At 52.9% G+C, this 12,673-nt stretch overlaps 2 protein-coding genes across 14 annotated transcripts in view; one reads left to right on the plus strand and one right to left on the minus strand.

Moving 5' to 3' along the window:
- Positions 1–310: 310 nt before the first annotated feature.
- CITED1 (Cbp/p300 interacting transactivator with ED-rich tail 1) lies at positions 311–6,104 on the minus strand. 11 transcript variants are annotated; one of them, XM_070067130.1, is made up of 4 exons: positions 5,670–5,801; positions 3,846–3,966; positions 1,444–1,568; positions 311–919 (listed from the first exon to the last, which is right to left on the minus strand). In XM_070067130.1, exons 2-4 carry the CDS (start codon positions 3,856–3,858, stop codon positions 389–391), a joined length of 669 nt encoding a protein of 222 aa, XP_069923231.1. In that variant the 5' UTR covers positions 3,859–3,966; positions 5,670–5,801; the 3' UTR covers positions 311–388. The 11 variants fall into 11 exon arrangements, with proteins under 11 accessions (XP_069923231.1, XP_069923230.1, XP_069923232.1 ...); XM_070067129.1 differs by lacking the exon at positions 5,670–5,801 and adding an exon at positions 5,102–5,261; XM_070067131.1 differs by lacking the exon at positions 5,670–5,801 and adding an exon at positions 4,749–4,893.
- Positions 5,006–12,673, plus strand: part of LOC149119640 (uncharacterized) — a 282,520-nt gene continuing 274,852 nt past the window's right edge. For 2 of the 3 annotated variants that reach the window (XR_016227967.1, XR_016227965.1), the window contains exons 1-2: positions 5,006–5,146; positions 7,067–7,168. The gene's annotated coding sequence lies outside the window, so the exon portion shown is untranslated. Of the gene's footprint in view, positions 5,147–7,066; positions 7,169–7,280; positions 7,411–12,673 lie in introns of those variants that run through there. The other variant, XR_016227968.1, reaches the window with a different exon arrangement.

A 12,673-nucleotide genomic window follows, 5' to 3' on the forward strand; every position in this document is an offset into this window, starting at 1 on the left:
GAAGGTTCTGGATCAGTCTCTCTTCCACGAATGCGCCCACTCAGCCTGTCTTCAACCTCATATAGGACAGTGTCCCTGTGGCCTTAGAGTAATGAGGCTAGGTACTTGGACTCTCAAGACAGGGCAGTGATGGCGACAGCAGGAATTCAGTGAGCAGTCCCCTGTAGCCTCCCTACTGCTTCCATCCCTTCCAGCTTCCTCTCATTTAGCCACCTGCAACCCCACCCACCGTGGTCCTCAGAATTGCTAAAAGGACATCAGACACTGCACACCTTTAGTCCCCAGCCAAGAACAACCCCCAGTCGGCCCATCTCTTTGCAAGTAACTTTTATTTTTATTTACAACAGAATTGGTGGCTTTATTCCTCCATCTTTAGGGGCACTTGGCATCAGCAACCAGACGGAAAGTCTGCAGTGAAGTCAAACTCATTCTGCCCCAGCCACAGCTCCGGAAGCTCATTGGCCCGGTCCAGTCCCAGTTCCACCACCAGCGACATCAGCACCTCCTCATCCACTGGGTCAGAATCAATGATAGCAGGGCTCTGGGCACTGGCAGCAGCAGGAGAGAGTGACTCCGCTCCTCCTGCCTGAGCCTCGCAGCCCCAGTTTTGCAGGGCCCCTGCCTCCCCAGGTTGGCCAGGAGTGGTGGCAGCCACCCCATGATACTGGCTATTAAGTTTCTGCAGCTGCATACTGGCTAGCAGGTGAGGGGTGGGGTGCACATTGAAGGGTGGGGGTTTAGTGGGAGGGGTGGCAGTAGGAGAGCCCATTGGAGATGGGGATCCCGAGGAACCAGTGGGAGCCCCACTGGCCTTGGTTCCATTTGAGGCCCCCCCGGGGTAGTGCAGGATGGCCACTGCTTTGCGATCTTTCACTCCCAGGTCAGAGTAGGCCAGCGAGCTCATCTCGGGGTTGGCATCCTAGAAGAGAGAGAGGCAAACCATAGGACCCCCGCTCCTGGATTGCCCCTCCCCATTCATCAGATACAGAAGCTCCTGTGTGCACTTCATTTAGAGCGAAAGGTGAGGACCCGCTGGGAAGTTAGGCTCCAGTTCAAGTCTCCTTTGGCTACCACGGCTCTGAGCAGAGTTCAGCCCCCATCCTCTGCTGGGGTACTCATCTTCCTAAGTGGGTTCACTGCCTTCATTCACCCCCTTTCCTGCCTACTCCCTCTCACCACTCCAAAAAGGGCATCTCCTTGTCCCTCTCCTTAGCCTCACTCTAGTCTTGTGCCGATTCTACAGCTCTCCTACCATCCCAACCATCTTTCGACAGGTCTAGCCAGTTCCATTTGATCGCATTAGGCAGCAGCTCTTCTCATTCTCCTCTGAGAAAGCCCTGCACTCTCCCCTCTGCTCTGGACACCACAAGTCAGAGGGCTCAGCACATGATCCCACGTGCTTCCCATGCCTCAGTGTGTCCATCTGTAAAATGGCAAACTTACCTCCTTCACAGGTGAGGCGCCACCCTTGACATCCAGTGCAGGCCTTGACATAGTTGGCATTTCAGAGCCTTGGCAGAAGTTGGATAAACCGGCGCGAGGTGGTGCTGCCAGCTGGAGCTGCTGTGCTGTCAGGGAGAAGAAGTTACAAGGATGAGAGGCTTCAAAGGACCAAGAAAGTATTAGCAAAGCCTGAAGCAGGACAACTGCACAGAGTTCCGAGGCCAGCATGGTGACAGGGGTGGGGGTGGGGACAGGGCAAAAGCCCAAGACCAGAGACCACCTGAGCAAGAGGGGAGGGCACCAAACGGCTTTTGCCTGAGGCAGGAAAGGGGTGGGATTCAGCCAGGTGTTGCCCAGGCAGTTATCTACCCAAGAGGACACACAGGGCTGTTTCCTCCTGCAATGGACCTCAGACGCCTAAACTGAGGGTGGGGAGTGGTGATCTTCTGGTCCTGAAGGCAGGAAATGCCCCCTGACTAGGCAGCACACTGTCCCAGTGGGCCACCAGCGTCTGGGCTGGAGAGCTGGGCCTCCCCCTGGGACTTGGGGAATGTGGAAAGAAGTCAGGGCAAGGGAGACCCAGAAAGCTGGCAGTGGTGCAGAGAGAAGGAACAAGTCCCCAAAGCAAAGGTCATGGAGCGCCAAAGCCTGCTTCGGGCGTCCCTGTTTTGAAAGCTACGCCGATCATGGCAGGCCGATCATGGCAGTCCGATCGGCAGTCCGGGGACTCTGAAGCAGCCAGATCCATAGAGCAGCTAGGAACGTCTCGCTTCCCTCCATGTCTCCAGTGCCATCCAAGACAGTCTTAGCGTTGCACTTTGCCAGGACACCTGCCCTAGAGCCCAGCCACACCCATCAGTAGGAACAGGCAGGAATAATTCTTCCTTGAGGGACGCGGGGGCGCAGAAATCTAGTGGTTTTCCAGTCAGGTAGCAGTGGTTCTGGAAGCAAGACCCAGCACTCCTATGCCCACATGCGTCACTTGACCACTGGCCAAGCCATCACACCTTAAATGACTTCCGAACAAACGACCCCCTGGTTTAAGTGCCAAAAGATAAGGGGATGAAAGCAAGAGAATACTACAAAACCGGAACATAGTAAAAAGCAATCTGAAAACTCTCCAAATATTTTCCTAGAAGCTTATATATATATATTTTAAGTTCCATGCATTCTAGCCCTCATGATCAATTGAAGATGTAGCATTTCATGCTTATAAATATAGTCCTCTTGGTGCAAAGATTCTCAAGGACCCTAAGACATCTCTAATTTAGACTTCTCTAGGCTAGAATTCTCCGCGACACTAACCCCCTTCCCTGCCTGGTCACTAAGGATCTGCTCAGTTGCTTCGCGAAAGGTGTTCCTTATTACCTCTCTGTGTCTATCTTTGCACCACTTACTTGGGGAGTAGGGGCAAGAAAGAAGAGAGGAGAGGAAGAAAGAAAAAGAAAAACACCATGGGAAATATCAGCAGCTGGGTCCGCCACCACTGTTTGGAGCCCTGCTCCTTCCTGGAGGCAACCCTCTCCTCCGGGGTCTCCCCCAGGTCTTCTAGCTCCTAGCACCTTCAGTGGCAGGCAACTTTCATGTCCTAAGAAAAACGTCCGGAGACAGGGGGACCCTGCCCATCTTTTCCTGTTCCTATTCAACCATCTCTCTTTTCTACGCCGCGTAGCCCCCAAAGGTACCAAAAAATAATAATAATAAAACCAACCACACACACACATCACACAAGCAGCAACGACAACAGCAACGAGAGAAAAAGAAAGGAGTTAAAGAAATACGGGGGGAAAGGAGAGAACGAGAAAAAAGTATCTGTTCTGATATCAGTCCATGGTGAAGACTATTTTACCACGTCTCCCCCTTCAGGCTGGGAGCTCGCCTAAGCGGGACCCTGTCTCTATTCAGTTTGGTCGCCTCCCATCAACGCCCCACCGCCTGTTCTGACCCTCCACCTGGGTCTGTGCTCCGTAGGCGCTCAGTAAATGTTGCTGAAGCCGCTCTGAAGCAGCAAGCGCACTTCGATCGCTATCCCTGGCCCTGCTCCTCCGATTCTGTCCTTTCTCTCCACTCCCCAACCCATCCGAAGGCACAACTTAGCAGCGCGGAAACGTCCCAGCCGGCTCTCCAAGCCGCGAGCCGACCCCTGCGAAACGGCTTCGAGAGGCGGCTGGGAAACCCAGAGCAACAAGTGCCTCCTCGCCGGCTGGTGCCTAGCGGCCCCCAGCCACCAGCTCCCGGTCCCGCCGCCCGCCCTTCGGTTCAGGCCTCCCCTTGGGGGGGCAGCCCCCTCCCGCCGAGATGAGGGTGGGAAGGGGGAGAGGAAAAAGACAAGGGAGAGGCAGGTGGGGGGGCGGAACCCGTCCATAACCTGTTGGGGGATCAAAAGTTAAAATGGCACCAACCGGATGGCTCCATCTCGATTGCTATTTTCTCACTCAGAAGGAGAAATTTAAAAATCCAAACAGCACTGCGGCTTGGCTTGGGCGCGCTCTAACCAGACCAGTCAGTTTCGCCACCTGAAAACTAAAGGCCCGTTGTTTGCGGAGAGCTCGGCTGCCCTCCTCGCCGCATCCCAGATGGAGCCGCCGGAGCGGAGGGCGGCAGAGAGCATCCCTGCCCGGTGGGAGCGAGCGCCCCAGGCCGCCAGGACCCCGAGCGTCCGTTCCCACAAATGCTGTGACAGGGACTGGTAGCGGAGGATTGGACAGGCGGGAAGGGGAGCGGGATCTCGGCCTCGGCGGCGAGTTTGGGGGCTCGCGGAGGTTCCGCGCGCAGGGGCGCACTCCGCAGCCGGCGGCCGCCACTCCCGCGCCTCACCAACACTTACTGAGCGCCCGCCGAGTACCCGACGCGGCCGCCGGCTGAGCCTCCCCCCCACCCCCCCACCCCCTTAGCTAAGCCGCCGGAGGGTAGTGCTAGAACTCCTCTACCAAAAGAGAGAGGTTCGGAGAGGTCCGGTAACTTGCCCAAGGTCACAGCGCTAGAAAGTGGTAGAAGCAGGGATTCGCAGCCAGGTCTGTCTGCCTCCAAGTCCGGCGCTCCGCGAGGCAGGACTCCGCGGGCTGCCCGGCCGCTCTCATTTATAGGGAGAGGGGTGTGTGTGGGGGTGTGGGGGGGCGCGCGCGTGTGTGTATGTGTGTGTGTGCGTGTGTGTGTGTGTGTGCGCGCGTGGAGGGGGGAGGGCGGGAGGAGCGGAGGTCCACTGGGCAGTGGAGGCAAGTTGCCCAAATTCGCTAACTTCCATCCCGCTATTCTGCTGAACTCGGCCCGAAAAGCCCCTCTCGCCTCCAGCTCCCGAAGGAAACCTGAGCTTTGTGCAATCCCTGAGCCGGAGCGTCCAGATGCGGTCCGGGCGATTAGCAAAGTCGGCGGAAACCAAGCTGGAGAAAGCGCGGGCGCGGGGAAAAAAGGTGCTGCGGTCTCCCCGGGAGGAGCGGGCGTCCGGCCCCCGCTGGCCGGCAGGCGCGCGGGCGCGCTAGCGGGTGGGCGGGCGGCGGGCGGCGGCCCCTCCGCTCCCAGCCGAGCAGCTTTCAAACAGAAAACAAGTCTCCTCGAAACCCCCGGGCCGGCCCGGCCGCCGCCCGCTGCTCACGCCCGCTCCGCGGGAGTCCTCGGCCCCGCCGCTCAGCCCAGCGCCCTGCCCGGCGGCCCGGCTTACCTCTGAGAAACCGCCTGCCCTGAAGAGAGGGGAGCGCAGAGCCCGGTGAGTCGCGGACGAAGCGACGGAGCCCCCAGCCCCTGGCACGCACGCCTCAGCCGCCTCGAGCCGGCTGCGCTCCGAGCCGGTGGCCGCGCCGGCGGCCACCCGACCCCAGGGCGCCTGGGAAAAAGCCCGCACCGCTGCGCCGCGCCGCCACGCCGCCGCGCCGCACCGCACCGTGGCGCGCCAGGCAGCCCCGGCGGCCCGCGCTCGTGCCCGCCCGCCCGCCCGCAGCTTCGGCGCCGGACTCCGGGGCGGTGGCGGTAGCGGTGGCGGCCACCGCGCTCCCTTCCTTAGCGCGGGGCCCCGGCTCTCAAGCCCCCATTGCCGCCCGGAGAGCCCTGACGCACACGCACACGGCAGCAGAACTGGCTTCGGCTAGGAATCCCAGGAAGGACAGACCCTTTTTTTTCCTCTTTTTTTTTCTCCCCCCAATTTCCACGTCTGTATAACCGGCTTAGGGCATTATTAGCACATGTCCTGGCTCGTGGGCGAGTTGGTGGCAAAATATGAACTGGATACTCACAGAGAGTCCGAGAGGGTGCTGTGCCTTCCTCTGCCCTGTTCGTCTTCGCTGGGAACGGCCCCTCAGCGCTGGGCTGCGGGAGGGCAGCAGGGCGGAGCGAACCTCCTTTCGGCAGCTCAGCGGTGCCCCTTCTGCAGCTGTGCCGCCGGCAACATTTTATAGCGGCGGCAGGCGTGTGTGGCCCTTTAAAGGCGCTCGAGCTGGTGCAGTCACCGCGGATCCTGTGAAAGCGAAGGGCCGGCTGGGGAACGGAGTCCGCGTGGCCCCGCCGCTCCGGCAGCCCTGGGGACCGGCTACGGCTCCTCGCGTGGGGCTGGCGGGCCCAGGCCGTGGGCACCCCTCGCCGGGAGCCCTGGCCGGTTGCCTGCGCTTTTAAACTTGGCGGGGCCCCGGGCCCGGGACACGGGCTCTCCCCACTGCCCTGCATGGACTTGCCCAATAAATTCCACTTAGTAATTTCACCGAGGCGAGGGAGAGCTGTTAGTGTCTGTTTTCTGACCTAAATCTAGCGGGTGGCCAGAGCGGGCTTCAGGGGTTCAGGGCGGGGTGGGGAGACATGGGCTCAGGGGATGACCCAGAGGTGGGGAATGCACTCGGGACAGGGCCGACGGGGCATGGTCTTAGTTTTCTGCAGCGCTTTCTAGAAATGTGTCTGCCCCCTGGGGGCTGCACCATGTCCCTCGCTGCAGGGCTGAGGATTGGGGTCGCATTCCGCTAAAAGTCGCAGATTCTTGGTTTCCCTGGGAGGCCTAAACTGAGATTAGGTTCGAGAGTTTCTGTCCTGTGGCCGTCCCGTGTAGCAGAAGGCTGGCAGGATAGGACGGGAGAAATACCGCTCTACCGGACGGTGGGGCCAGGTGCACCTCACGGGGCTTGTCCAAAAGCCCAGAACCGGCGGCGGGGTAAGACTTCGCTCCCGCATTCACTGCCTTCCCATGAAGCCAGGTTATTTTATTATAATTAGATTATCATTCTCATCTAGCAAGAACATTTTGCATTGGGAGTACATCTTTCTTGCCTTGCAATGTTATTTTACAATGTGTTACTGGAAAGAGGTCTGTGTCTCCGCTTAATCCCAATTCCTGTTAGTTGCAGCCAACCAACTCCCACTTACCTCTTCCAGGAAGACCATCGGGATTACTCCTTGACCAAACTCTCATTTTTCTCAGCCTTTCGGCGACAGCTACTCCGTTTACACGGTTTATAAAACCTGCTGTTAACTCCCTACGTTAAGAAAAGGTGGGGAGGGGTGTCAAGAAGTCAGTGTTCACTGTTACATGTGTTCTGTCTTCTTAATTGGACTTGAAGACCTGAAGGTCTTTTTCTTTTCGTTTTTTTCTTCAGTATCTCTGAGTGCCCTGTATTTGCTCTTCTAACAAAGTTCTGTTTGTTGACAGACTGTCGGGCATACTGACATGAAGACGGGGAGCAACCAGAGGGCGGGATTAAGGCCCTTTCTTGGCATCTGGAAGCAGATGCGGCAGAGCCCTGAATGAGAGGTAAACCCGTTCCCCAGCCCCTCCATTCCTCCAACGACATCTATATCAACCCGTCCCGTTTATCGCCTCTGCCTTTTTCTTGTTTTGCCCAAACACTGGGGGTCGTGCTCAGCTTCCCTGGGATTAAAGGCGGGATCTGCCCAGACCTAAAGCCCCACAGGCTTTGCATGTGAAATACACCCTCAAGCCCTCATGGTGAAAAAAAAAAAAAATGTTCCCGTGACATCCAAGTGGCGGAGAGAAGGAGCGGCTCGAAGGCTTTTGACTTGGCGTGCCACCCATTTGGACCCCTGACCTACTCTCCGCCTCAGCCGCTCCTCTGGAGCAGCTCTAGCGACGGCGTCAGCGTCTCCGCCGCAGGCTCCGGATCCGGGAGGTGCAGATCCGCCCTCCATCTATTGGATGGCTCCCAGGCCAATTGTTAGAAAGAGGCATATGTTCATCTCGGCTTCTGGAGTGTCTCCGGAGCAGTTGCTCAACAGCCAGCCCCCTCCCCCATCCGGACCATTGAAGGGCAGAAAAAGCGCCCTCCGCCACATTTCTCTGTGCCCACGTGCCAGAAAAGGGGCCTCCCCACTGATGACTTCCTGTCATCTCCACTGCCCATCTCCTGGGGACTAGAAGCAAGGGGGGCGCTTCTAGCGCTTAGTTTTGGAGCACAAAAGCCACCCCTTTGCTTTTGGGGTAGATGGGGAGAGGAGGTTAGTTGTGGAGGCTGAGAGGGTGCGAAGGAGACATTTGCATTTCTTGGCAAATCTACCCTGGATCACTGACTTCGCAAGCAGCTCCCGCAGAGCTCAGAGCCCTGCGCTGAACTCTTATCTCCAACTTGGAGTAGGCTACCAGCTTGCAGAGCAAGGAGAGGACAGGGATGATCACCCAGTAAGAACCTTCTGTGCTCCAGCTTTGGGGCTGGCATGTTCCCATCCATCATCTCATTGAACTTGAAGGGCAGCGCAGGAGGTAGGGTTTCCTAAGAGTGAAATAGAGTCTCGGAGAGTTGCCTAAGTTCACACAGCCTGGAGACCCAGAATGAGGCTGGCTGCAAAGTGTTTGCCCTCACTTCACCACCTCCTTGCCCCAGAGGGTAAAGAGCGGGTTTAGAATACATGGACGATCAGGTGTCGGTCCAGGTGGGTTTAAATCAGTACTCTGCCATTTGCTTGCTGTGTGGTTTTACCATCAGGTAGCTTCAGTTTTTGAGACTCGGTTGTCTCAACTGTTCAATGGGATGATAAAGTTATCTACTCTGTAGGGTTTTCGTAAGACTCGGAAAGACAGAGGTAGCCTGGTTTTTGCCAGCTCTGTATAAGAGGCAACAAACCATATTATACTGTGCTTCCTGATTTAGTTTCACTTCAGGTGCAGTAATAGTTGGTGACTAAACATCAGAGCGAGCTTGGAGGAGATACAGAAACTCAGGAAAGAGAGGAAGGGAGAGGAAAATTTAGTTTTATTCTTAAAATCCCACTCTCCAGAAACAAGGGCTGCCTGAACCACGAGACACAAATATATTTGGGACCAATTAAAAAAATGATCACTTTTTATAGGCCAGCCTATTGAGTTAAAAAGCACAAATTTTGGTTCAAGGATGTTTCAAGCGGGATTGTAACAGTAAAAGATGAAAAGCAATCTAAATGCCCATGGTAAGGGAGTGTGCCTTGTTACCTTGATATTAAAAAATTAGAAATAAAAATAAATCTTTGTTTCAAACCCCCTTATTCATGGGAGAATGTTGCCAACAAAATGCTGACTTAAAAATACTGGGTACAAAATTGCATAAATATGATGCTAAGCAGAGGGCACACAGTGTACAAAATGAAATGCTACCATGTCTGTACAACATTGGTCAGGAAAACACCAAAACAGTGCTGGTATGGTGGTGGGATTTTGAGTGATTTTTTTCCTCCTTTCTCTGTGTTATGCCATATAATTATTCTTTTTCTAAAAAATTTATTCATTTGAAAGGTAGAGTTATAGAGAGAAAAGGAGAGACAGAAATCTTCTATCCACTGATTCACTCCGCAAATGGCCACAATAGCCAGGGTTAGGCCAAGCTGATGCCAGGGGCTAGGAGCTTCTTCCGGGTCTCCCACTTGGATGGCACGGCCTCAGGTGCATTAGCAGGGAGCCAGATCTGAAGTGGAGCAGCCTGGACTTGAACTGGCCTCCTTATGGGATGCCAGTGCTGCAGGCTGTGGCTTAACCTGCTGTGCAACAGTGCTGGCCTCTATATTATTCTTATAAGCAAATGTAAGTTTAGAGTTTATAAGCTGCATAAACAGTGTGTTCCCACTTTTGTTAAAATTATATGCGCATTCTGTTGTAAACACTGGAAGCAAATATACCAAAATGTTAACAGTGATTATAATTGAGTAATGGGATTGTAGGTGATATTTTTCTTTTCCTTTTCTTTGTTTTTCTGCAATATGATTGTATTATTTCATTGCAATTAAAACCGATTCATAATTTGAAAAGTGCATAATCAGAATCTTACTTGTGTAAAAGTATGAATGTAACTTGAAAAAATGAGAAGGAAGTATACTAAGATATTAAGTTTTTCCATTAAGTGGTTAGAGATTATGGGTAATTTCCCCTCTTGATTTTTCTACAATGTGATTTTATTATTTTTACAATTAAAATAAAATGATATCTAAGAATAGCACATACAGTATGATCCCATTTTGTTAAAAATGAGTATGTGCGTAGAAAAAATAATGGACTCCTCCAAGATGTGATTGACTCTGGCGGGGGTCGGGGGAGAAGGTTATGACTGAATTTTAGTTTTTTCTTTGTACAATATTTCTTTATTTTTCATTTTTAGTTATCATGTGTTCTTTTTTAATTATGAAAAAATTATAAAGTAGTTCAATACTGGAGTGTTTATGGGAAAAACATGTCTTGGATTGGCTTTTAGGTGTTGCAGTGGGAGTGGGAAATATAGATGGGTTGGGATGATAATTATTGTTGATAGGAATGTGTTGAAGGTGGCAATGTTTTTTCCACTCATGTCTATGTTTGAAAACTTCCCACAATAAATATCTTTTATTTTATAATTTTTAAAGATTTACTTATTTATTTGAAAGACAGAGTTACAGAGAGGCAGAGACAGAGACGGGGGGGGGGGACTTCTATCCAGAGAGAGAGAGAGAGAGAGAGAGAGAAAGACTTCTATCCACTGGTTCACTCCCCAGATGACCACAATGGCCGGAGCCAAGCTGATCCCAAGCTAGGAGCCAGTAGCCTGCTCTAGGTCTCCAGTGCAGGTGCAGGGGCCCAAGGACTTGGGCCATCTTCTCTGCTTTTCCAGGCTGTAGCAGAGAGCTGGATCAGAAGTGGAGCAGCTGGGACTCGAACAGGCACCCATATGGGATGCTTTTACCTGCCACAGCACCTGCCCCAATAAATATCTTTTAAAAAGCATTTTCTACATATATTGAATTAAAATGCTGTGTCCCATAAATAAGACAAATATGATATGCCAATTAAAAAAGGAAAATAACAAGTATTTTCCTTGTGTATTCTATTTTTTAAGACTTATTTATTTATTTATTATAAAGTCAGAGTTACACAGAGAGAGGAGAGGCAGAAGAGAGGTCTTCCATCCGCTGGTTCACTCCCAATTGGCCGAAATGGCCAGAGCTGCGCCGATCTGAAGCCAGGAGCCAGGAGCCTCCTCCAGGTCTCCCACGCGAGTGAAGGATTTGGGCCATCTTTCACTGCTTTCCCAGGCTACAGCAGAGAGCTGGTTCAGAAGAGGAGCAGCTGGGTCTTGAACTGGCACCCATATGGGATGCCAGCACTTCAGGCCAGGGCGTTAACCCGCTGCACCACAGCACCCGGCCCCATGTATTCTATTTTTCAATCTTGTGCCAACCCTGTGGTATTGATTATCTCTATAAAGAAAATGGAGATTCAATAACAGGAAGTCCAGTGCTCTAGCTTACCCAACTGAGGGGAAGAAATGAGTTTGACCTGGATTTTTTCATGCCAAACTCAGGGCTCTTCAGCATTTCCCAGTTACAATAATTTCTTTTTAATAATTAAAAAAATGAACACTTTACCTGGTTATAAATATAATTGTTCATTGCACAGAATTTGGAAATAATGAAAAATACCATCATGAAAACATAAATCTGAATGCATCATAGTTAACTCTATGGTGTCTGGCCATGCAGTTTTTCTTTTTATTTAATTTTTTTAAATTTAAGAGGCAGAATGGCCAGTGCTGTGGTATATCAGGAAAAGCTGCCGCCTGCAGTGCATCTCATATGGGCGCTGGTTCACTCCCTGACAGCTCCATTTCTGATCCAGCTCTCTGCTATGACCTGAGAAAGCAGCAGAAGATGGCCAAAGTCCTTGGGGCCCTGCACCCATGTGGGAGACCTGAAAGAAGCTCCTGGCTCCTGGCTTTGGATCAATACAGCTCTGACCATTGAGGCCATTTTGGGAGTGAACCAGTGGATGGAAGACCTCTCTCTTTCTCTGCCTCTCTGTACCTCTGCCTTCAAATAAATAAATAAATCTTTTTAAAAATTAGGAAGCAGAGAGACAGAACTGTGGGGAAGAAGGGGGGAGAGAGAGATCTCCCATCCTCTGGTTCACTCTCCAGATGCCCCCAACTGTCAGGACTGATCTAGCGGAAGCCAAAGCCTGGAGCCAGGAACTCAATCCAGGTCTCCCACATGGGTGGCAGGAGCTCATCACCTGCTGCCTTCCCAGGGTCTTGGCCTCGTACATTTCATCTCAGTTGCCTTTTACTCCAGGAGCATGGTGTGCTGCAAACATTCCAGAGTAAAAATTGCTAGTCATTCCTGAGTGGAGCTGCAGCTGTTGGAGGCCCTTCATGTGTGGGGTCCCAAAAACACAGTGGGTCCTTGCCACCTCCATCTCTCCCTGCCACTCCCATTCTTTCCCATGTCCCCTTCCTATGCTGCAGCCTGGCCCACATTTCTCCTTTCCTATATCCTTCATTGCCTTGTATAATAACAAGAGCCGGAAGTCTAGTTGGGGAAGTCCTAGTGGCCCTCCTCCCCTTACCCTATGTGCAGACCCTGCCCATCAGCCCCCGTAGAGTCCTGTGAGTGTGCCTGTGCCTCCATTTCCCCATCTGGAAGATGCTAGTGAGAATAGCAGACCGCTCAGCCCCTGCCAGGGAGTGATGAGCTAACGTCTGTAGCGCTTTCCAGCCCCTCAGAGCAAGGTGCTGGAGCCTCCCCGCTCTGCGCCTGCTGCTGCCAGCCAGGGAGTGAGCGCCTGGGCCTGGCCGCCCCGCATGGAGGGAGCGGCCGCATTCCTCTGACCCAGGCCAGCGGGCTTGGACAGGCACTCACTTTTGCTCCTGTGTTAAAAAAAAAAAAAAAAAGGAAGAAAAAGAAGACTGAGACGAAGAAGAGGGGGAATGAGATCAGTCACTTGGGGAAAGAACCTTGAGAAACAGAAAACTGAGAAGGGAGCAGGGAGATAACAGGGCCTCCTTGGGCACTCCCATCAGCCTCAAAGATT

This window comes from Oryctolagus cuniculus, chromosome X (assembly GCF_051225735.1).
Source record: "Oryctolagus cuniculus isolate XC-2025 breed Fujian yellow rabbit chromosome X, ASM5122573v1, whole genome shotgun sequence".
Classification (NCBI taxonomy): domain Eukaryota; kingdom Metazoa; phylum Chordata; class Mammalia; order Lagomorpha; family Leporidae; genus Oryctolagus; species Oryctolagus cuniculus.